The sequence below is a fragment of the Pteropus alecto genome, unplaced genomic scaffold (assembly GCF_000325575.1).
Source record: "Pteropus alecto unplaced genomic scaffold, ASM32557v1 scaffold3, whole genome shotgun sequence".
NCBI lineage: Eukaryota > Metazoa > Chordata > Mammalia > Chiroptera > Pteropodidae > Pteropus > Pteropus alecto.
Genome location: NW_006442484.1, coordinates 10,346,609 through 10,372,677, shown reverse-complemented (window position 1 = coordinate 10,372,677; position 26,069 = coordinate 10,346,609). Strand labels below are relative to the sequence as shown.

At 31.8% G+C, this 26,069-nt stretch overlaps 1 protein-coding gene across 12 annotated transcripts in view; it reads left to right on the top strand.

Moving 5' to 3' along the window:
• Positions 1-26,069, top strand: part of DPP10 (dipeptidyl peptidase like 10) — a 1,220,852-nt gene that overhangs the window by 743,707 nt on the left and 451,076 nt on the right. For 7 of the 12 annotated variants that reach the window (XM_006921020.2, XM_025039373.1, XM_025039377.1 and 4 more), the window contains one exon: positions 13,793-13,907. The exons of 1 other annotated variant lie outside the window; for it this stretch is intronic. In XM_006921020.2, the coding sequence (XP_006921082.1) occupies positions 13,793-13,907 (115 nt within the window). Of the gene's footprint in view, positions 1-6,357; positions 6,367-12,929; positions 12,942-13,792; positions 13,908-26,069 lie in introns of those variants that run through there. 4 more of the 12 variants (XM_006921022.3, XM_025039376.1, XM_015596475.2 and 1 more) reach the window with 3 other exon arrangements.

Genomic DNA, 26,069 nt, shown 5'->3' with positions numbered 1-26,069 from the left:
GTAATTATTTCACAATATATAAGTGTATCATGTTATTACTTTGTACATCTTAATCTTATATGGTGTTATGCATCAATTATATCTCAATAAACTTGGGGAAAGAAAATGGAATAGATATCTTTCCTGAAAAAGGAGACCCTAACTCTCAGTGCGTATTTTATACTAGTCATTTCCATCCTGTTCAATAAATACTTATTGGTTAAAGATCTAGTGAAGGAGAAGAGACATAAAACTGGGCAATCAGATACAATTTGATAAGCCTTAAATATACTGGGGCAGGAGCATCCTTCCCTACTATGCATCCTTGGGGGATCACTGAATAATTCTGGAGAGGTCCAAGAGGCCATCATGATGTAGATGTGTACATGTTGACTAGGAGGTTTGAAGAAAATGTGCTTCTGGATTTAGAAACTCATTTATTTATTTATCAAATATACATTGAAATACTGTGCATCAGGCTTTGTTAGCACTTTGTATGCAATGGCGGGGAAAAAAACAAACAAAAACAAAAACAAAATTCAGCTCATGTGCAGTTCATTTGCCAGTACGTAGATTTTGTTTATTAAGTTTTGTAAATTTCTATCTGGAAGAATTATTATTGCTTTGTTTTGTTCTCTCTCTCCCCCTGCCCTGCCCCACTTTTCCTTGTTCTTTGCTTTTTCAAAAAGGGAGCTTCCAGAGTAGTATTACAGCTTTTCTTCTTTGAAGAACTATTCTTAAGTTTATCTTTGCAAATCTCTTCTGAAAGACTTAACAGAATGAAAAATGGTTAGGTCCATATTGGTAAGCTTATCGTTGTGACTATTAATATGGATTCTTTATATTAATGTATTCTATGAGGGGAGGGCTTACTACTGGTTTGAGACAACTAGTGAATATCCTCAAATTCTCAGAATGCTTTTATTATGTTAATAAATATCACCAGGAAATAAGTTGCTGTTTATCATGTAGCCAAAGGAGTGATGATTTTACAAGAAAGAAAGACATGAAGTTGGTTATTTCTTCCCGACTGGGGGTCGTCACTTCCCATCTTCTCCTCTCCCATTCAGACATAAGGTTGATATTATTTTAATCCCTTTTCTTGCAGAATGAAAATGTTAAGATGTGCAAAATAAAATTCTAATTTAAATTACCCATAATCTAATATTTCAAGCAAAATTAACCTTTAGAGCAAACCTGTTTTGAAAGTGTATGGGAATGGTCTATTTTTGACTAGCAGTACTGAGGAGACGTTCTGAGAACTGCTGCAGATACTGGTTACTGTATTCACAAAGATGAGGGAAAAGAAGACTGTCTTTAGCAAATGAATAGAAACATTGACTGGCTTTGAGGCGAGTAATTGCCTTACTCTTGCATACAAAAACTTCAGCCAGAGAAGTCCTCCTTTAAGCAGAGCGCAAATGATGCATGATGAGTCCTTATGCATATAAAGTGTAACTTACTTGAGATTTATTTAATTATTCCTGGTCCATGGGATTTCTGAAAAGTAACCAGGATACTATCTTACTGCAGATTTAAAAAAAAAAAAAGTCCAAATATCTATTAATTTCTTTTCATTTAATAGTGTGGATGTATAGTATATATGTGTTAGAATTGGTTACAACCATCAGAGAGTAGCGGAGAAGTTAACACACTCATATTCATAACATGTCCAATTAAAAGGATCATAAGGATATTGATTACCATAGTGGATAGATATATAATTTATTTTTCTTCTCAAATACCGATGTGATACTTATTAACATTTTAATGGCAAAAGCAAGAAAATAATTAAAAACACATTTAGTTCCTGTTCTGCCCCATTTCATTAATTTCTGCTTTTTTTTCTTTGGAAGTAGAAGCTGTAAAATTGAGGTCATAGCTATAGCTGTCTTTTTATGATATTAAATTTCTGTATGTGAAGAAAGAGTTGGAAAGATTGTCTCCTACAGACATGTTCTCTTTAAATTTAATAGACGTGACTATATCTCCATATCTACTATTTAAAAAGCAGAATTGAAAATGTTTACAATGAAGCAAATGCTGAATTTTCAAAATTTATCACATTCTATTTCTTAAGAGTCAGTAAGTAATAGATATTTAATAAATAAATGTGTGGAAAATATTATTTTGAGTTATATTAACTATATCTATTTCAATATTGGTTTCTATTCCTGAGAAACCCAAGGTCTTTCTACTGAAGGGGGTAAACTCTTCCTGGCCACTGACATTTCCTCTGGCGAGCCTTACTGAGAAATGACACTGGCCCCTGTTCAGGAGAGGGTTCTCCCTGGGCTGGTTTTGGCTTGGGAGTTGATGTAAAAGTGCAGTTAGTTAAAATAAAAAGATCAGGTGAATTGCCAAATTTTCCCCAGATGACTGGAGCATTTAAAGGTCAGCTGTGTAATGAAGAGCAAATTAGTAATCCTGGCTTTGAATTTAGTTTGAAGCTATAGCACCACTTGTTCTTTTCAAGCCGTCTTACTTTGCTAATGGCTTTACTATTTTCTTAACCTTTGTTTAGAATCTTTTTTGACGCCTGGGCAATTGCAACCTTTAACTAACCACTGGAAAAGGAAGCAAATTAAACACATTGTTTAACTGGAAGAGATAACAAGAAATGGGGCTTTCCTCAGCCTGGGGTGACCTTCTGTCTTTCACATTTAATCTTACTGATTGAAATCTTTTTTACTTAAGAAAAGGTCAAAATACATTTGGTCTTTCGCATCCTTAACATTTAACACCACCAAGATCTCTTCTCTATTTTGGATTCTATTTTAATTTTTTTTCTATTTTTTCTAATGTTTAATGAACTATTGATCTCCTCAACTGGATTATCATTTATGTGAGAGAAATAAACTCATTTGGACTGTTTCCTAGTCCCTCCCTTCCTCTCTCACTCCTTTCCTTTCTTCCTTTCTCCATCCTTCCCTCCCTCTCTCCTGCCTTCTCTTCTTTCCTCCTTTCCAGTAACCCATTTATCCATTATTCAGTATAAATTGACGTTTATCATAGCAACAGGCCAAGGTCATATTTAGGCTTCAAAAATGTATATGTTATTAAGAATTCGTAGAAGTCTCATAAAACTGTTTCAAACATTCTCCTTTTCCTGACTCAATAACAATATTCATGAACAATTATATATAGATTTTTTTATTTTTCAGATTGGAGAGGTATGGATGTAACTTAATTTTTTATAGAATAATCAGTTTATGAACAGTTTTCATTTACATTTTTCTTAGAAGGCTCATATATATGCAGATTGGTCAGTAATATTTACCTCTATTTTGCAAGTAATTGCAAGTTAAAGATAAAGGTCAAATATTGTAAAAAGCTAAAATAATAGTTTCTTACACTCATATATTTAATAAATATATGATTGCACTGTGTACCATATATTTAATAAATAGTTTCTTACACTCATATATTTAATAAATATATGATTGCACTGTGTACCATATATTTAATAAATAGTTTCTTACACTCATATATTTAATAAATATATGGTTGCACTGTGTACCAACAACTGTGCTGAGCATTTAAGATCCAATGAGATTCTCTACCCTCCTCATTAGCAAGAGTTAAATTTGCTGAAATATTAGAACTTTGGGAAGACAGGAAATTATGTTTACTGTTTTCTCATATCCTGAAATCAAGGTCAAAGACGATTGTTTGGCTTGTTAGCATCTCATGCTGGCTAATCAACCCCGAGATTTAAAGCTATTGATCTAGTTAGTAGATCACTAAGATTCTTTTAGTACTCTTTAAACAGTTGCTGACATGAGACCGACACTACATTCCTGGAATTCTTTTCCCTTTAGATTTCAGAAGCAGATAGCTAGTTCATCTCCTAGTCCTCACATGGCTGAGATGCATCTCTCAAGATTGAAGATCCTATTCCTATCTCTTAAAGCATAAAGCTGAGCATAGTGCTTCGATCAGATATATTTTGAACACTTACTATGTGCCATATTAGATATTGGGGATACAAAAATGATTGTGAGATTATCTCTGACCAGGTAGAACACCATTGAGACAAAAACTTGATTCAGTAAATAACAAATACAGAGGAAGAAAATAAAAATGACCTTATGTCTTAGACACTACTAATTGGGTTTATAATTATAAAATAGTAGGTCAATTGTATACATAATAGAGGTAGTAAATAGATAATTGGAAATTAACTCCAAAATCACTAAGCCATAATATGACCACCAAATTTCTCGAGGATGAGAGAGATGATTTTAGCAGTTCCAGAACTATATCATTCTAGAACTTAATCTCTGTTGCTGAGTTTTTCAAACTTTACCATACACATAATCATCTAGAAACCTGTTAAAATCTGTGCTCAGCCTTTCCTCAAAAAACTCAGTAGGTCTGCAATGGGGCTGAATAATTTACATTCATGCAATCTCAGAGGTGACATTGACAATTCTTTGTATATCACTAATTTAGCGGAATGTTTGTCAAACTTTAGCATACAGCAGAATCACCTGGAGAGCTTGTTTAGAGATTTTAGGGCCAACCTGGCCATGGAAATCAGAAGGTCTGGAGTGAGCTAAATACATTTTATTTTAAACAAGCTTTAAAATTATGTTTTTCAGCATCTATAGGTCAGTTTTAGACTCTGCTGGTTTATGGACTGCACTGAACTAAGGACCTATCTAAATAGGTCTATAGAAGCAATCTAATAAGAAACCCAATTTTGAAAATGTAAAATCTTTGATCAAAATATATACTCTTAATATGGCATCCTCTCATCAGAGAAGCATAAACAATTGTGGGACAATGAATGGCATGAATTTAATGAGCAATTTAATGAGCAGGTACCGTAAGTAACAATCGATGATGCGTAAAGAATATTTATACATATAGAAGGAGAAAATAGGCTACTTGAAGGATATGGTGATGGTTTTAGCTGTTTACTTAGAGATCATTTATCTTCATTTAAAATAGCATGCCATGCATTCTCTTTTTAACATTAACATATAAAATTGATTAAAAATTTGAATAACAAAGTGGTATTGGATGATATCACTAGAAGTCGTGTTCATGTAGAGAAAAAAAGTGGACCAAGGCCAAGGTCTGGAGGAAATTCATAGTTTAGAAATAAACCTAAAAAGAAACCGGAAAGGAAAATAGAAAAGTGGTTAGCACTGGAAGATAAAGAACAGGAGAGGTGGTGTTAATAGGAGGCAAGAAAAGACTTTTCTAGGAGGATTGAATTGTTAATGGCTTAAAATGCTGTTAAGAAGTCATGTAAGATAATGGAAAAATTGACTCTGCTTTGGCACCATAGAGATTGTAAAGACATCTCATTGGAAAGTTATGTGAAATCTCAGTAGTCCTTCCTTATAGAAAGCAGGTGTAATGAGATATTGGAGATCGAATTATAAAGAGTTTGTCTATATGTGTTCATGTGCATGGAACTGATTTCTTTGAAATATAGTTTTGTTTTTAATTTTTTTCTTATTAATAACTTACTATTTTCATTAACACAGATTTATATTCTATTTCAATGTCTGGCATCCACCATTATTTTTTTTTTCAAAATTATATATTATATAATCTTTTTTCAGATGAATGTCAAGATTATTTTATCAGTTTAAGAAAACAGAGTTCTGTTAAAATTTTCATTGAATTACTTTAAATTTTTAGATTAATCTAGGAAAATGGACATTTTTACCATATTGAATATTGCTTGACAGAAATTCAGTGATTTCCTACATTCAAGTGGTCTTATAGATCCTCTAGTAAAGTTTTGTAGTTTTCTTTCTTTGGACAATAAAACTTTCTAAAGTAATTGTTGCTATTATGAATGTTGTTATTATATGCATTTTTTAAATTGTGGCAAAATATGCTTGATCAAAAAAATACTGTCATAACATTTTTTAAGTATACAGTTCTGTGGCATTAAGCACATTCACATTGTTATTCAACTCTCACCACTATCCATCCCCAGAATTTTTTCTCATCTTCTCAAACTTAAACGCCATAGCCATTAAATCAGAACTCCCCATTGCCTTCCACTTCCTGCCCCTAGCAATCACATAGAGATAGAAAGTATGTATCTATATAAATTTAACTGTCCTAGGTAATTTGTATAAGTGGAATCATAATATTTATGCCTTTGTGACTAGCTTATTTCAATCAGTATAATATCTTCAGGGTTTATAGATGTTATAGCATGTGTCAGAATTTCCTTCCTCTTTAATTATGAAAAATATTCCATTGCAGATATATACTGCATTTTGTTTTCCGATTCATCCATCTATGAACAATTTGGTTGCTTCCATCTTTTATCTATTGTGAGCAATGCTGCTATGAACATAAGTGTACAAATATCTGTTCAAATTTCTACTTTTGTGTCAGAAGCCAGCCGACGAAGTAATTGAGGGTACCTGAAAGGGGGAGCATGGACTGAGGAAAAGAAAGAAGACAGACAGAATTGCAGGAGGGATCACAGAATCAAGCTGTATCTGTGTCCCTGAGTTTATTTAGAACACACTATTTATAACATTACAATAAGAAAGACAGTAGTCAAGAATCAAGGTTAGCCAGATTACTATATCTAGTAGAACAATGAGATTCTCACAACTCAGAACTCTCTGCTAAACTGTTGCAAGGAATGTGCAGTGATTGCTATGTGAACAGTTACCTCCCGGTTTTTCCCAGCGCTTTACAATCTCAACTTCTTACATCGTTGCCAAGTACACAAATATCCTTGTTCCTTGTTATACAATTTCACATGTCCATAAGTGACTCCCCACACTTTTGATTCTTTGGGAAATAAGCACAGAGGTGGAATTACTGAATTATGTGGTAATTCTATTTAATTTTTGAGAAACTGCCATACTGTTTTTCCACAATAACTAGACCATTTCCCTTCCCACCAGTAATATACAGAGTTCTAAATTCTCTACATCCTTGTCAACACTTTGATAATAGCTGTCCTACTGTGTATGAAGAAGTAGCTTATGGTTTTGATTTGCATTTCCCTAATGATTAGAGATATTGAGCATCTTTTTATGTGCTTAGATATTTGTATATCTTCTTTGGAAAAACATCTATTCAAATCCTTTACCTATTTTTTTATTATATAATAATATTCTTTTTTGGCTCCTGCAACATTTTTTTGACTTAGACTTAAATTGTGTGATATTATTTTATCCCCTCTGATATCTTTTGGTTATTATTTGCATGAGATATCTTTTCCATCCTTTCATTTTCAAACTATGTGTGTCTTTAAATTTAAAGTGAGTTGTTTGTGGACATCATATAGTTGAATCCTGTTTTTTGTTAATACATTTTATCAATCTATGTTTTTGTTAGGGAGTTCATTAAATTTACTATCTATGTTTACTCATAGGGAAGGACTGGATATAGACATTTTGTTCATTTTCTACATGTCTTACAACTTTTTCGTCCCTCATTTCATCTCTTACTGTCCTTTGTGTTTAGTTGACTTTTTTGTGTTTGATATGTTTCGATCCCCTTCTCATTTCCTTTTGTGTGTATTTTATAGAATTTTCTTGTGGTTACCATGGGGATTACATATAGCATCCAAAAGTTACAGTGATATATTTTAAACTAATACCACCCTAAAATTAATTACAAACAAAAATTTAAATTCTTTATAGTTTCATCCTTTCAACGTTATGTTATTGATCTTATAAATCATGTCTTTATATAGCATATCTATTAACATAGAGTTATACCAATTACTTCCTTTAATGTTTTTGATTTTCAAATCCTATAGAAAAGTAAAATGTGGAGTTAGGAGCCAAAATTACAATAACATTGGTTTTAATATCTGTCCTTGGATTTACCATCATGGGGAATTTTGCATTTTCATCTGGCTTCAAATTACTGTCTAAAAATCTTTTTATTTCAACTTAGAGTCCTTTTAATGTTTCTTATAGGGAAAGTCTAGTGGTGATGAACTCCCTCATATTTTGTTTATCTGGGAAAATCTGAGTTTCTCTTCTTATTTTTCAAAGGGCAATTTTGCTGGACATAGAAGTCTTGATTGACAGTTTTTTGTTGTTGTTGTTGTTGTTGTTGTTGTTTTTTCTTTCAGCATTTTAAATATATTGTCCCAGTGATTCTGTTCTGATAGTTTCTGTTGAGAAATCCATTGATAATTTTATTGTGAATAAGTGATAAATTACTTTTCTCTCTCTTCTTTCAAGAGTCTTTGTCTTTGACTTTGAATAGTTTAATTATAACTAGTCTCAGTGTGGGTCTATTTGTGTTTATCTTATTTGGAGTTCATTGAGTTTCTTGTGCTTTTGTATTTATATTTTTCCTTAAATTTGGAAAGCTTCAGTCATTATTTCATCAAATAAGTTCTCTGATTCTTTCATTCTCTTTTTTTACTGCCTCTAGAATTCCTATAATGTGAATTTTCATCCACTTGATAAGTCATTTAGGTTCTGTTTACTTTTCTTCATTTTTTTTCTCTTCAAACTTAATCATTTTAAATGACCTGTCTTCCAGTTCACTGAGTTTTTCCCTACTTCTTGAGTCTGCTTTTGAATCACTGTAGTGAGTTTTTCAATGCATCTATTCTGTTTTTCAACATCCAAATTTCTGTATGTTTTTTAAAAATAATTTCTAAATCATTGTTGATATTCTTATTTGTTTTATGTAATTATTTTCCTGATTTTCTTTAGTTCTTTGTCCACATTTTCCTGTATCTCTTAGAGCATATTTCAGATAGCTGTTTTAAATTCTCTCTTTGGTAACTATGAAGGCTTTGTTATTTTACTGTGAGTTTCCAGAATTTATTTTATTTCTTTGAGTGAAACATGTTTCCCTGTTTCTTTGTATGCCTTGTGATCTTTTGTTGAAAATTGGGCATTTGAAAAATAGCCACCTCTTCCAGTCCCTGGAAACTGGCTCTGTGTGGATAAAGATGTTCACTGGATAGTCCAGCATGAACACTGAAGCTATTCTCAGATCTTTTTGCAGCATGTATCTTCCCTAGGCCTGTGTGTGCACGTCTCACACCACTCTCTCCACTTATATAGCTATCTTAAAATGTCTTAATTTCCCTAAAAGTTTCACTCTTGCTTTTTCTTGAGGCCGTAGGTGTTCTACTGTTTCTCTATGGTTTTTAGAAAATAGACGTGGTTGAAGGAAACCTATTTTTAATAAAACACATCCACATCCAGCCTACAGGCATAACTTCATTATCACCATGGTATTATCTCTTGTATTTTTCTCTAAATGTTATCACTTTTTGAGATTATTTCAATATGGAGAGATGATATTTCTTCTTATGATGCAAATGGAAGATAAATATTGAAGTTTCCTAAGGAGAGGTACAGATGGAATACTATAAAAAATGTTGGTATCCTTTATTTTATCTCCTTTTTAAGAGAATTGAATGTGTTGGTTAGGCTTTTTTCCCTTTTTATCCCAAATGAAATGTTATATAAACCTTGTAGGTTTTCTGCTTATGATTGTCAATATTTTGTCCTTTGCATTTGAATACATTAAAAATACATTTGGATTTAAGTAAACTATGTGTGTTATGGACATTTTTATGTGACAAACTAAACTGTTCTCTGAAGGGTGATAAGTAATTTGATTGGCAATAAATATGACATAAATAGCTAGGTTACAGATCCACTTTAGTTTGGTCTGTAGCACCAACATGTCCCTAGACAATTACAGCATTGAATATCATCTGGAATTCAACACAAGTGTTTCAACTGATGCATTCATTCACTGAAGGTCTGACTTATAAAAGCATCTCTATATATGGAGTATTAAATATTTGTCTTTGTACCTCTAGACCTCTCTTGGGAATATAATATGCCAACATTGGCTTTGTTCTCCTTCCAGAGCATCTGAATTATCATGTTGCAAGCTCCTTACATATTTCATTTCTCAGGCTGCTGCACAGCACCGTACCTATTCTGTGGGCCTGGCATGTTTAGTTAATTGCTTTCAGGTGTTGGCTGGTAGGAAGTCATTGAAAAGCAAAGCCAATTAGTACTACTTCCCACGGTAATAAAAATTAGCGTGCAGGAGACTGTTGAAGAAAAAGTAACTCCAAAAATGGTAACTGTGTTTTGCAATCCAGGCATCAGATAAATGAAACTATATGTAATTGCAAATTAATCTTTAGCAAATAGCTACATTTAAAAAGTTTATTATTAATGTGTATTTAGCTAATGGCGGTGTAGCTCTATACCCTTTCAGATCTCTATTATACCATTTAATTAATTCAGTGATCAATTTCTAAACACTTATTAAGAGAATCAGAGATTAAGCACTTCAAGGAACTGAAAGTTGTCTAAGATGTGATCTTATTTTAAGGTGATAAAAAAATTCAGCAAGGATATGATGACATGGATTTAAGCATTATAATCACTATCAACACCATTATTATTATTATAATTATAATTATCATAGCTGCTACCATTCATTCATTCATTTTCTACTATCTGTGGTATACCCAGTATGTGCCAAACACTGTTCAAAATGCTAGGGATATAGCGAGAGTAAGATAAACTAGGTTACTTACAAAGCTTCTCTTTTGGAGAGCTGAGACAGATAAAATAAATATTTAAACAACTTAATATATATATGTGTATATATATATATATATATATACACACACACACACGCACACATATATATACAGCTTAATATATATATATACACACACACACACACATAGATAGATGATATATATAGAGATAGATGATTAAATATAACATGATATATGATATACCCCAAAATTATAACTCGATAAAGAAAATTTAAGCTGAGTGAGGGGATAGAAGATATGGAATGTTATTTTAGGAAGATTATCAGGTGAGGTTCCCCAAGGAAGCAGCATTTGAAATGAAACTTAAATGATGAGAAAGAGTTATCTGTTCAGGTGTGTGGAGGAAGAACATCCTAAGCAGTTCACTTAGTGTGAACTTTCTTATTGTACATTTAAGTAAGAGTTTTGTTTAATTTGTTTTAATCCTTTTAAAATTTAAAAGTAATTATCTTTCTAATTACAGTTCACGTTTTTTAAAAAATCTGAGACTCGGAAAAATTTACAAACATGTTTGTAGTATCATCGATATTAAGTAGTAGAGTTGGAGTCAAACCTTTTGGTACAATGTATTTCAGGCATTTCTTTTTCATAGGAAGGAAAATTAGATCTGGATTTTATAATTAGGGAAAATTCCCAAAAGAAGAGACATTTAAGCACAATGGTGAAGCATTGACAGTGTCTATAATCAAATGTATGTGAAAGAAATTGAATAGAGGAGAATTAGGGAATGGAATGTATGGTGGATGGGGAGGGGGGAATTATAGTAAGAGTTCATTAAGTCTGCAGTTCCTAAATAAGGACTTGTAGATGCTTTGGGCATCCTTTAAGAACAAAAAGTTATTTTTCATTCAAACATGTTTTATCATTTTTAAAATAATGTATTTTCCCAATTTGCTATGACTGGGGAAATTTAGATTTATTTGAAAGCATTATAGAATCCAGGACAGCTTTTATATAACTGGATTTTCTCAAAGAAAACATATTAAAGTACAACTCTTATTATGGGGTCCAGAGCATTCCTTGATTGATCGATTGATTCATTCATTCATGCATTTATCTTAAAAAATTTTACTTTTACGACAGCATATTATAGTGGTAAGGGGTATGTTTACTGAAGCCAGACTATGTACTGAGCCCTGAGATTTCCCACTTATTAACAGTAAGTGGATTTATTTTTAATCTCTCTAAATCCAGTTTTCTCATATGTAAATTTGTCAAAATACTAGTAATCTCATTTGATATTTATGAGGAATATGTGAAACTTTGAATATAAAATATTCAGTATGCTATTAAGCACAAAGTAAGAAATCTAAGCTATTATACTATGTCAGACAATGTCTGGTAGACATCACATGGTGCTTACATCATATTCAAAATCTGAAAAACAAACTGAAGTAATTTCTCTAATAATTTGCCTTGAGTTTGAGTGACAGTGAACCAAGATCAGAATCAGTTTATTTAAATTTATAATTCACTTTTGATTCTTTTACTGGACTGTGAATTCAGCCACAATTTCTTAATCTTATTATTTTTCCCTTTACACTGTGAAGAGATAATACTTAGCTTACCTTTCTTTGCGTAATAGATACAAAATTATTTATGAGCCATAGCCTAGACACCCCCTTCCTATTCTTTGCTGCGCCTTTTTTCATTCTCTCTTAATTCTTGAGTTGACTGTTTCAAAACTTTATTGTCACCCTAGGCTTTGATTTATAGCACTGATCTCTGTAACCTGTCACTCTGACTTCTAAGTTGTCCTGAAGTTGACACTTAATATGAAGAATATCAACCATCATTTTGATGAAGAAACACACCTAGAAACCTACAGTAAAATTACATTCCAGAAAATGGTTTACAGTTTTAAGTCAACTATTTCTTGTCATGATGTCGTTACTCTAATGGAGATGATTTGGGGACCTACTTCCTTGATTGATGTGGAAAATATGAATGGAATTTATAACCAAAATGCAAGAAGAATACAGGTGTTGGATAACAAGCATTTGATAACCATGATAAAAGGTGCGAAGCAGTCATTTAAAAATGAGTGGAATTGCCTTCTGATGGATTTGGTTCCTCAGCATGAAAGATCAACTTAAAAGTGGTTGCTCTCAGATGAAGTAAAACAAATAAGAACAAAACATCTCCTATATATGGTTTCTTTTTTTGTTTATTTGGGTCTAGTTGAAAATTGGCTTCAAGGCTTTAAACTGTGAGTCACAGGCATTTGTTTATGGTTTATTAAATGTTTGCTATACTGTCTATCGTTGTTTAAAGCAAGGGTACTCTGTGGCTTCTAGGGTGATTTATGCACACATAGTTAACTTGACATTTTATTTGTCCTGAAATCATGTAAATATTTCTGAATTAAGAGGGTTCTACTGGGGAAGGAGGAAAAGAAGTTGAGGGATGGGCAGGAAGAAAGAAACAAGAGACTCAGTGTTTTATGTACTTTATCACAAAGAAAATCTGGCATTCATTTTAAACCAGTGTGGTCTGTGCTATGCTTTGGTGAATTATGCTCACACATTTCTAGTCAACAGAGTAGAACACAGACTCATCTGAAAATGAAAAGCTTTACTCTATATGCATTGTGAGAGATGCTCGACTTTATCCTTATCCATCAATCTTACCTCCTTGACAATATCATACATGCTGCCCAGGGAGAGGATGCTGTTAACCATTGATATAGAAGCACTCGTTTAATTTAGTTACTACACCCTGTTGATTTTTATGAGTGGTGGGGGAACTGTTTAAACAGGACGTGTTGTGTCGACAACTGTGCACTGCTCTGCAGTGAGCAGCATTTTAAATGATTTTCCCATCTCTAATCTTTTTCCCCCATCCAGTCAGAAACATAGTCTATAGTGCTTTGGGAATATTTATATTTAAATCTTTATTGTAAGTTCCATTGTAGCAAGAAAAAATGTAAATAACACACTTTATTTCCATAATTTTGCAGAGTATTTTGGCTATCAACCTAGTGTTTATAGTCAGTGCATTTAAAATCATCTACATTTTGGACAGTAGGCATAAAACTCTCCTGGTTTATCTCTTAGAGAAATAAGATTGCCCCCCACAAAAGATAGCTATAATATATGCACCTTTGAATAATTAAATGAGCTACCGAAGAGGAAAAGGATTCTAATCAGCTTTCAAACTGTGATTGTGCCATGCACTGAATCATTTCTTTATGAATACATTTCTCTTGGAGCATGTATAATTGTGAAACTTTTTTTTCTATCTTGGTAGGAACTGGGAAGTAACAGTCCTCCACAGAGAAACTGGAAAGGAATTGCTATAGCCCTGTTGGTGATTTTAGTTGTATGCTCACTCATCACTATGTCAGTCATCCTCTTAACCCCAGGTAATCTGTCTTTATTCCTCTCTTATGATGGTATGTGGATAATAATTTCACATTCAGATGCCTTAAGAGTATAGCCATATATGGTATCTTAGGGTGCACTAGCATTGGTTGAAATAAGATGTATAACCAAACATTTTTCAGATAGCACAGTAATCTTGTTCAAATATCGTGCAAAATATTTTTGAGAAACTGAAATATAAAATACATACAATGAGAATGCCAAGATGTTTGATCTCCATTGCTACTTAGAGACTGATATTTGACAGTTTAATAAATGCAGAGTCATTTGACTTTTATCGTGGGTTGAAGATGAGGGAGTGGAGTCTGAAAGTCCCCATATATAGATGATAAGCCCACTGTAATGACAATGAAGGGAGGAATTGAAGAACACAGAGGATTATATCAAAAGAGAATGAGCTAAGCCTCTAAATGCTTCTTTCTCCTTTTCTTTCATTCCCTTTAGTTTTTATACTTTGAGTTTCTCCCTAAAGAACCATTCTAAATTGCCCTTGCAATAATCTTTGGACTATGTTCTTTATATTGAAATGTTTAACATTAATATATAAATTATCAATAGGCTTAATTCTTCTTTGGGTATTATTTCAATACATGGAAATTTTACTACTCTTTAGTAGGTGCTAATATGGAAGGCAGAAAAAGGCTGCTTATTTTTTTAAAATTTCCAAGATGTCTTTGGGGAACATATATATTTTGCGTGCTGCTACAACCCACCCAACTAGCTTCCTCAAAGAGTGAAAATCCATACAGGACTCAAAATTGTTTAAAAAAAAAAAAAGTCATTTCTGGAATAGGATTGAGCTAGTCTAAAAATTGACTAGTATTAAGCTATAGACCATTTTTGAATGTTACATGTTTCCATTCTGTTACAATATGTATGTATTATGTAGTTCCTGCCTTGGCTTTGTTACTTATGGAGCTACTTAAATATGTTGAACTCATTTCCTTATGTACAAATTATGGTTAACAATAGCTCTTTTTCAGAAACATTTAGTCAACTAATTATGAAGACTAATTATACAAGTGGCGATATCAATTGTTCCAATGTAGTACTTTGTGAAATATTCCACCTTGGTAGTAATATAGGCTTTGAAATGTATAAAATCTCAAAAATATAGCTTATAGTTGTTATTTAACATAAGAAGAGATTGAGAAAGAAATTAAGGGAGTCAGGAGGGAGGAAAGGGAAAGAAAACATTTTTTTAAAAGAAAGAAAAAAAATTACTGTTAAAGGCTGGTTGTTTTATCCAGTATTGTCTTCAGGAACCCTCTCTTAATTGCCTCATTTGTACATCTGCAGTACAATGTAATTGAGCAATATGATGGCTCTAAGTTGCTGCAGAATGCCAAGAGTTTTTGTTAATAGAAGTTGAGCTTATGTTCAGCATAGTGTTTCACTTAAACATAAGCATTTTAGCATAATTATTAAAAAATGAATGATTTAGTTTTATTGCTTTCTATTGATGACTCTTAACCAGATGGAGAAAATTAGTGCCATGTTGCCTGTGTGTTTCTCTTAAACTTTCTTCTATACTAATTTTAGTATCGTTTCCCAGTGATTCACTTTCTCAGATTTTCTTGTTACTTTCTGAGGCTGCACTGATACTTCGGCGTCTTTGAGAGTTTGTATAACAAAGACTTTATAGAGTTGGCCATTCACTAAACTAAACTCCCTCTACTCAACCCTTTCCATGTTGCCCCCATATAAAAACACAGCATAGTTGCACTCATTATGTCATTCACTTATTCTTTTATTAAAGCAAGGGCTTTGGGCAAGACACACACCTTGGTTTGAGTTCTAGCTCTATAATTTAATATTTTTGAGCACTTGGCTAGTTATTTAGTCTTGTTTCTCACTTTACTCATCTGTATTATGGGTACAATATATAGCACCAACTTTATAGTATTATTATGAGGGATAAATGCAATAATATACTTCAAATGTTTAGTAGTATCTAGCAGTCCTACTGCTATTCATCTTATGATTGCTCTTATTCAGTTCTTACTGACCATTAGACACAATGCCAAAAACTGTGTTACATGAGAGAGATTTCCAAGAGAAAATATAAAGTCTCTCAGGAATATAGATTTCTGTAATTTTGATGTTAAATTACATCAGATGGAAATCTGGAGTCAGTTTCAGTGCTCTGCTTGTTCATTCATTTATTCCTTCATTGATAGACAAATACAGAGTTCTTAAAATATTCTAAGTGCTATGGTAGTTGTCTAGTACTCCAATGCATTGTAACTATCACCTCCTTTCTCAACTACACAAACACACAACTCCTCAACGTCCCCAAACCAAAGGCTTAATCATTTAAGTGGAAATGGCAGTTATTTTTTAAATGTACAGTTTACTAATACATTCCACCTACTACCTGTTCAAATGTCTTTAGATTTCTCTACTAATTTTTGCAGAGATATTATGAAATGAAAAATAAAAGTCAGTGTTCTTGAGTGGAAAAGGTATTGCTATAGGAAGCACAAAACCTGTTTTCTATACTCTCTGTAAACTTACTGGGGGCCTAGAAGATTATAAAATTGAAGAAATGAGTAGATGTAATGCCAGTGGTTAGGAGTTTGCTTGAGTCAAGAGCAGGCAAATACTAGCCTAGTTACATGACCCTCATGAAGGCCTCAAACCAAACATATCCGAGTGAAATATAAGGCCAGAAACCTAACAGTTTGTGGCCCAAGACCTGAATCATAAACCTGGAATTATTCTTAGAAGTTTTCTAATCTTGTCTCCCTCATTAGATAGGAAAAACCTGTTTGTTTAACTTCTAGTTCTGGCGACTAGAATGCATTAAGACCATTAATGTAGACTTTTGATTTAGCATGTCTGCCTGTGCTTGTCTGTGGTCAGACTCTAGTAGTCTAATTGCACAAAGCCTTTCTCTTCTCACTCTCAAGCTTGAGACCCCACAGCTATACTTGAATAGATCCACAAGGAAAACCTCCTACTTGAAAGATAATATACAGCATCCCCCAACTTTTCATCCTGCCTTTGTCCACCAATATGTTGCTAAGGCTCAGCTTTCTAAGTAAAATCATTCAGGCAGGTATAAACTTTCAACCAGGAAGGGGAATCCATGTCAGGAGAGGAAAGTCGGTAAAGTTTGGACCTTACTGAATAATTTATGGACCAACACGACACTAGACCTTAGGTCAAAGGGTTGACTCCAGAACAGTGCTTCCAGTAAGGATGAGGGTCAGAAATTCATATGCATTTTATAGCTATATGTCTTTGGGAACATCAGTTACCTCCTTTGTCCTCAAGCATTTGTTGAAGAAAAGGGCGTATTTGGTTTGCCAGAATGAGAAGTAATCTCTTAAAGTTTATTACAGCTCTAATATCAATGATCAAAAACAACAATGATAATAGGAGTTTATTTCATAACAAATATAGCAACAGATTAAATCTGATGTCCTCTCTCACTAAGCTGCTTCTACCTTGAAAATATAGTTAGTGGTTATTTTTGGGGGGGAGGATAGAGAAAGCATGCAAGAAGTTTTCTAGTCTAAGACATGATTTAGAAACTGTTTTGCTCAAAATAGCATCACATTTTACAGGTAAGTGCTAAGGAATGCAAGTCTATAACCAGAAAAACACATGTTCATTGTAATTTTGGTTTGATTGCAAATTTTATTACAGAAGTAATTTGACACAGGTGTCTTAATTTCCAAGATTGTGAGCAACTTCCCTGCCTTGTAAAGAAAAGTCCTAATTATTTCTGAAGAGTAGGTTAACCATTCAAGTATTTCCTTAATAAATATTTCTGAAAGGAACAAATTATGGACCCCAATTTTTCTGATTAAACAACAGACATTTTTAGATGCATTGATCAAGCCCACTTTTTTTCTGTTTGCATTGAATTTGTTTAAAGAAAAAAAAAAGAGTACCTGTGTTTATTTGAAGAATATGTAACTATAAGATTAATAATTCTCCTCTAAAAACATGTGAGTAGACATTCATGCTTAAAGTTTTGAACACCAATCTTATGTAGCTATGCATTTACTTTGCAGTCTCATATTTATATTTAATATGTAGAATAAGACTGTGGTCAGGAGACATTTCATGCACACTACAGTTACCCATTTAGACCTGTTTTGAGAAGAGAGATGCATTTTTTATGAGTTATAAAATATTTGGTAGAGGATATAGATCAAGTTCTTTAATTCAGTTGCCATATTGAAATAGCCACCTGTGGACTGTGTATATTCTACCAGTTTTCAGCAGCAGTGACCTGTTGCCCTTTGATTGATGTCTGTAATCAGTCAGTGTCAAAGCAGGGTCATTGAGTTAATTTACTATCACGGTGGACTAAAGACAAACTCATAAAGCACAGAACTTGTGTCTTCATCATTAGCTCTAGCTCTCGCTTCTTTAGGCAATTTCTCATTCCTTTAGTACTCTGTCTAGGTGAGCATCCTGAGTTGGTCTTTACATGTCTATCAGAATATGAAAGAAGCCAAGCACTCATATATAAGCGAAAAGAACTCTGCTTTGTCCAGTTTCACTATGCAAATATCTTCAGTTTCACTTTTAGGAGTATCTTTAATAGTAAGAATTTAAAATTAGGTTCAGATGCTATGTTGGGGAAGAATTTACACAGGTTGAGGTCGCCACTTTGATGTTGATAGTTAGGTAAATATTTATATAAGATAAGGATTTGATCCATGAAGATATGCTTAAATAGTTCATTTGAGCCAAGATTTGGGACTAAGAAAGTAGAGATGAACTAGAGGAGTTTAGGCAACTCTCTCCAGAAACAAACAAACAAAAGTGGACATTAACATTTAAGGATGTATGCCTTTTTTCTGAAGAAACACCAACTTACATTATTTTCAAAGTGTGTGTGCAAAATTATCTCATTTATTTCTTATAACACACCAATATAAAGAAAGAGCAGTTTTTAAATAATACAGTTAAGGTCAGGAAAATTTGTATGACTTAGGTACCTAATTTGTGCAGAAGTATGATAAAGTGATTCAATTGACATTGATATCAAACTGACTTGAGTTCATGCCCTCTCCATGTGTGCCTACAAATATGACTTTGAAGTAAAGAATTCTCTCTTTCTATTAACTTATACACCTGAGTTTTACATAAAGCTTAAAAAAGATTAATCTGTCCCTATTTATATATATATATATGTATATAAAAAGAAATACTTTTCCTGAAAGCATTTGATAAAATTAAGTACTTTATTGGACTGGTGACAGCTGATTTGTTAATGTGATGCAAAAACTCAAAATGAATTTATTCCGGTTACTATTATGTTCTGCTAAAATAATAGCTTCTGGTTATAGTTAGTTAAAATGTCATGTTATATTATGTAACAAGCAATCTCTTGGCAGCTGTAATTTAAAAGGTGTCATTTAAGCATCTGACCTGTGTTTTAAAATGTCGAAGCAACAATAAAACTATCCCATTATCCTTTTATGAGAGGAAATGTTTTACAGATTTAGAAATTTGCATTACTCACTTATAAACATCAACATCAACCAAGATGCAAATTGTTTGTTTTGTTTTGTTGAATTAAAAAAAAAGGAGGCATGCTGTATTTATAGACATAAGCTAAATAGTCTCTGCTTTTTTGCCCAAGAGTAGCACAGATAAATACATTTGCATATGGTATTACCCAGATATAATCAGACTGCCAAAGAGAAAACAGTGACAAATTCTAACAGGTTCTCCTCCCCCATAACATGAATTGTTACTATTCTAATAGATTTATCTCTGATGTAGAATAAAAAATAATTTTCTCTGGAGTTAATGCACTAAGAATTGTTATTTTTTTCTTTGTTTTATAGTTGCATTTCAATAATTAGTCAAATTTGATATTCTTAGTCTCATTTCTTTGTATTCTCCAATCAGATAGATAATGGATTTAGTTTAGATAATGTTTAGTTTTATGAGTCAGAAGAGAATCTGTTTTAATAAGTAACATTTATTTATTAACCGCTTGTTACTTGCCAGATATTGTACTACGTGCTTTACATGTACTATTTTATTTATCCTCATACCATGAATATGGAGTAGATATTGTTAATTTTTTCATATTCTACATTATTCACTTGAGTTTTACAAGTTATTGTAAAGTGTCTGTCACACATATTAGAACATGGAGAAGCTAGGTCACTATCCCAGGCCCTATTAGCTCTAGAATTTATCTTAAATACTGAAATATAGATAATAGATTAAGATATATGATTGCACCTATGGAAAATATAAGCAAGAAACATTTTAGAAAAAAAGAGAAATGAGCTCCGCTTTAGTCTGCATCTTAATTTTTTAAATGCCTGAATGGATTCTGTATATTCTTGAAAGGGGATATTTATTCCTACATATTTTATTCTTTTGAATGCTACTGTAAATGGAATTGATTCTCTAATATCTTTTTTTTATTGCTCATTGTTGTATATAGAAATACAAATAATTTTTGAGTGTTGAGTGTGTACCCTTAACTATGCTAAAATTCACTTCTTAGCTGTAGTAGGTTATTACATATTCTTTGGAGTTTTCTGTGTAGAGAAGATAATACCATGTCTGAATAGAGATAGCTTTATTTCTTCATTTCCAATTGGCTGCCTTTTATTTCTTTTTCTTGCCTAATTATTCTGGCTAGAATTCCTAGTAAAATGTTAAATATAAATGGTGAAAGTAGACATCATTGTCCCGTACTGAACACAGGAAGAAAGCTCTCAGTCTCTCATAATTGACTATCATCCTAATTGTGGGTTTTTCATACATGCTGTATATCATGTTGAAAAGGTTTCCTTTTAATCCTAATCTTTAAATGTTTTTATAGCAAAAAGAGTTAAAAACTTTGTCATGTATTTTTTCACCAATTGAGATGATCGTATTTTTTTCTATTAATGTGTTGGTACATTGATTTATATTCATTTGTTGAGCTCCCCTATCATTGCTGAAATAAATGGCTCTTGTTAATGATGCATAATACTTTTGATATGCTAAAGAATTTGGTTTGCTAATTTTAAAAAATTCTGCCATTCTCTGCTAGTATTTCAATGAGGATTTTTGCATCTATATTCATAAAGAAAAATAATGTTTTCTTTTCTTATATTGTCTTTGTCTTGATTGAGATCAGGATAATTATAATCTAATAGAATGAGTTAGTAAGTTTTCTGTTTCTTCTAGAGTAAGTTTGGTAGTTTGTATGTTTCTATAAAATATACCCATTTTATTAGAATATCTAATTCGTTGGCATACAATTGTTCATAGTATTCTCTCATTATCTATTTTATTTCCATAAGAATTTTAGTAATGCTCCTCATTTCATATCTGACTGATTATTTGTATCCTCTTTCTTTTTTTTATTTTAGTCAGCCTAGCAAAAGGATCGTCAATTTTGTTGATCTTTTTAAAGAACTATCTTTTGATTTTGTTGATTCTCTCTATTATTTTCTATTCTTTATTTTATTTATCATCACTCTTATCTTTATTATTTTCTTCCTTTTGCTAGATTTCAGTTAGTTTGCTCTTCTTTTTTCTTTTACTTCTTTACATGTAAAATTAGGTTTTAATTTGAGATTTTTCTTTTTTAATGGAGATGTATATAACTATAAATGTCCTTTTGAGTAATGCTTCTGCTTTATCCTATAAGTTTTGGTATGCTGTATTTTTATTTTCATTTTCCTCAAAGTATTTCCTAATTTTCCTTGAGATTTCTTTCCTGAAACATTGCTCCTTAAGAGTGTGTTATTTAATTTCCTCATATAGGTAATTTTCTGTTTTCTCTCTATTATTGAATTTTAGCTTTATTTTATTGCCTTCAGAAAATATACTTTGATGATCTCAATATTTTTAAATTTATTGAGACTTGTTTTGTGGCCTAAAAATGGTGATACTGGAGAGTAAATAAAAAATATATTCTACTGTTGTTGGGTGGCATGATATTTATATTTGTATATATGCATATATTCATATATATAGATATATACACATATGTATATACATAGTGTTTACTTATTAATAGTGTTGTTAAAGTTATGTATTCTTTTATTATTCTTCAATCTAGATATTCTAGTCTATAAATTCTTGACAATGGGTTATCGAAGTATCTAAATACTTTTAAAGATATTTGTTTTTCCCTTTATTGATGTTTCAGTCATGTAATTGTGACACTATTGTTTGGTGCATGTATGATTATAATTGTTATATCTCTTTGAGTACAAACATTTTTTAGTATATAATATTCTCATCTGCCTCTTATAAGAATTTTGACCTTAAGTTATTTTGTGTGATAATAGTATAGCCACCTTAGCTCTCTTTTAGTTACTACTCTTATTGGCTGTCTTTGTCCATCCATTTATGTGTGTCTTTATATCTAAAATGAGAATATCATTTAAAAAAATCATTATGTCATTCTCTGCCTTTTGTTTAGGGAATTTAATTCATTGACATTTAAAGTAATTATAAGACTTCTACCTCCTTGCTATTTTTTTACTGTTATTTTTTACTATTATTTTTTGATTTCCTTTTGTGTGTTTTTAAAAGATTTTTTTCTCGTGATTAACTGGGTATTGCTATTAATATTTTAATATTCTAAATACTGCTATTAAAATTCTAAATCTTTGACAGCAACTCAACTTCAGTGGCATACCTAAATTCTGCTTTTATAAGCAGCTTTGCCCTCCAATTTGTTTTTGTCACAAATTATATCCTCTATATATTTAAATTAGATCTATAATCATTTCTTTATGCCTTTGTCTTTTAAATCTATAGGAAGTATAAAAAAGAGTTACCAATTATACACTGATTTTATATTTACCTGTGTAGTAACCTTTTCTAAAGTTCTTTATTTCTTTACATGGTTTTAAGTTACTATCTAATGGTCTTTTACTTTATTCTTACTACCTTTGTCATTTCTTGAGGGCATATCTACTTGTAAAGAATCCCCTCAGGTTTCATTTATCTGGGAAGGTTTTAGTTTCTCTTTCATTTTTGAAGGGTAGTTTTGCCAGATATAACATTTTTGGTCAATAGCTTTTTTCTTTCAGCACTTTAAAAATGCTGTCCTATTTCTTCTTGGACTCATATTTTGATAAGAAATCTTAAAACCTTTTGAGGATCTTTTTTATGTGTGAAGTTAATTCTCTCTTGCTGCTTCTAAGATTATTTATTTGTCCCTAGCTTTTGTCAGTTGATTCTAACATGTCTCAGTATGGAATTCTCTTGTTGTTGTTGTTGTTTGTTTGTTTGCTTTTTTGGAGTTTTTGAGCTTCTTAAACATTAGAGATTCATGTCTTTTATCAAATTTGGCAGGTATTTATTTTTGGTCATTATTTTTTCAAATATTCTTTCTGCCCCTTTTCTGTGCTCTTGGGATTCTTGTTATTCATATGTTGGTATACTTGATGGTATTCCACATGCCTCTGAGTTTCTGTTTGGTTTCCTTATTTTGCTCCCAAACTAGCATTTTCAATTGACCTGTCTTCCAGTTCATTGGTTCTTTCTTCTGCCTGTTCAAATCTATCACCAAAATCCTCTAGTGAGTTTTTATTTTTGTCATTGTACATTTCACTTCATGAATATTTGTGGGTTTAAAAAGAATAATTTCTATCTCTTTAATGTTATTATCTATTTTTTAATACATTGGTCTCCTTTAGCTTTTTGCCCTTGTTCTTTTTTTTTTTTTCTCTGTAAGTATATTTAAGACAGTCGATTTAAAGTCTTTGACTAATAAGTAAATTATCTGTGCTTTCTTAGGGTTGGTTTCTGTTAATTTCTTCTGGTAATGGACCATATTTTCTAGATTCTTGGCATGCTTTAAATTTTTTGATTGAAAGCCATACATTTTGAATATTATAATGTAACCCTGGAAATCAGAATCCTTGGCCTTTGAAGTGTAGTTTTTTTGCTTGCTGTAAGCTATAGCTATTGTTTTTTTAATTTATTTGTTTAGTTGAATTTCTGAAGTATTTTCAAAAGTCTATATTCTTTTTCATATGTGGTCCCTGAAGTCTCTATTTCTTTAGATTGTGTTCAGCTAGTTTTTTTTTTGTTGTTGTTGTTGTTTTTTTTCTTTTTAACAAAGAATTTCTTGAATGCTATGAGCCAAAAGAGTGATAGGGGAAAAAAAATACACACACACAAAAGAAGAAAAATAAAGGGAACAAGCAAACTCTTTCATTCTTTTCAGATTAGTTCTGTACTGGGATACTTGTTTAACAATTAACCAGGTCATTCACATTCACTTTAGCCTTTATTTCTTGCTTATTCTGAGCCTAGAGTTCAGCCAGAGGTGAAAATGTAGGGTGTTCTCAGATCTTTTATGAGCATGAATTTTGCTCTGGACATGCTTTCTAAATTTTCCAGTATATGTAGTCATTTTGAATGCATAATTTCCCAAAGAAAAAATTTCCTCAGCTTTTCCTTTCAACCTTTGGGTGCTCTATTTTATACCTTAACAATATCTTTTTCCTCACATGTCTGTGGCTTGTTCATTTGCCTTACAATGGTTTTGATGAGTATTCACTACTTTTCTTCTGAGTGATATGAGTCTGGTGTAACAAAGATAAGGGCCTTGTGTTAATCCTTGAGATATCACACAGAGTTTAGAGAAGCAAACAGAAGTCTTTGAAAATAAGATCTGCTTTGTTTCCTCCAGAACCCAGGGACCAGGGTCCCATATTCGAAATGTAGGCTACTGACTTAACGATCTCCACTGTGACAGAGAGGGTATCGAAGTAATAGCAAATAAAAATTCCACAAAGCTTTAATACTGTTTTTAAGTTGCCTTTTTCTTGATTCAGTTTTTACTTAATTGTTGTAAACCTTTGACTATTTTCAGAATATTGACAAAGTTAATTCTGAGAATTTTGCTTGATTTTTAAATTTTTTTTCTATAGGGAAATGGCTACTTGGGGCTGCCTATTCCTCCATGTTCACTGACATCATTCTGATAACAAACTTTACAGACACAATTTACATGTGTACTAATTTCTATCTTTTGTGATCAACCTGAGTTCTTTATTGAATTTGAAGCTGTAGAGCATAGAGTTTATATACTTAACATCTACACAATTCTCTGCACTTATTATAGCATGCGTGGTATTTGACTATCAGTAAAAACTGTGTTTTTAATTATTATTGACCAGTAACAAAATTATCCAGTTATTCACTCTCCCATTAAAAATTAGTGAATGTCATAAAAGTATTTTGTGCAAGTTTTTGACAAGGAAATTAATAATAATATAATAGAGTATGATTATTATATTTGATAATGTTACCAAACCAAAAAGAATGTCTCCATCTTTAGACACCTAAAATAATATTTACTATAAACTTAATTGTAAAGTTACTATAAAGTAAACAATAAAACACACATGATAGAGCTTAATTTAGGACATTTTAGTAAATTATTGAGGGCCAAAAATATATTATTTTGATACTTGAAATGTATCTATCAATATTTACTAGATTAGAAATTAAAAGTTAATTTCTGACTTTAGAGACTTTTTCTAAAATGCTTATTAATTCATTTAAAGTAGCAATAATAAAACAATTGTGTGTAAATACACATAATGTAATAACAATATACTTTTAAAAACTAAACTAGTAAAAATAAGGACATAATTTTATATTTTCTGTACATCTGTTTGTCTGGCTGAATAGAAGAGATCAAGATTTTCATACGTGCTCCTATATTAATTGTTTCACAATGGGCTGAAGTGTATGAATACTTAAATCTGAATAATCATAGTTTGTTATTCATTCCTTCCACTAAATATGGTGTTCCATAAAAAAGTGATTTAGTTCAGTTTGTAACTCACCCAACTGCCCACATGCTTTTTCTTGACACAACCATCGTGTTGGTATAAAGTGAAAGTGTGTATATGTGTGTGTGTGCACACGCGCATGCTGTGTGTGTATGTGTATATTTATTTATTTATTTACCATACTTCAGATTCCACCATACACATATAAAAAATCTCAAATATTAAAATTAAATTTAATTAACAATTTTTTAAACAGTCTCAAGGAAATTCTAAAGTGAAACTAGATTTTCTTTTTTAATTGAGCATAGGTGACATTAAAAAATATCATGACAGTAGTTGACGATAACGTGCCTGGTGTTTCATCCACTGTTGGTTTTGAAACAAGAGTGAAAATTT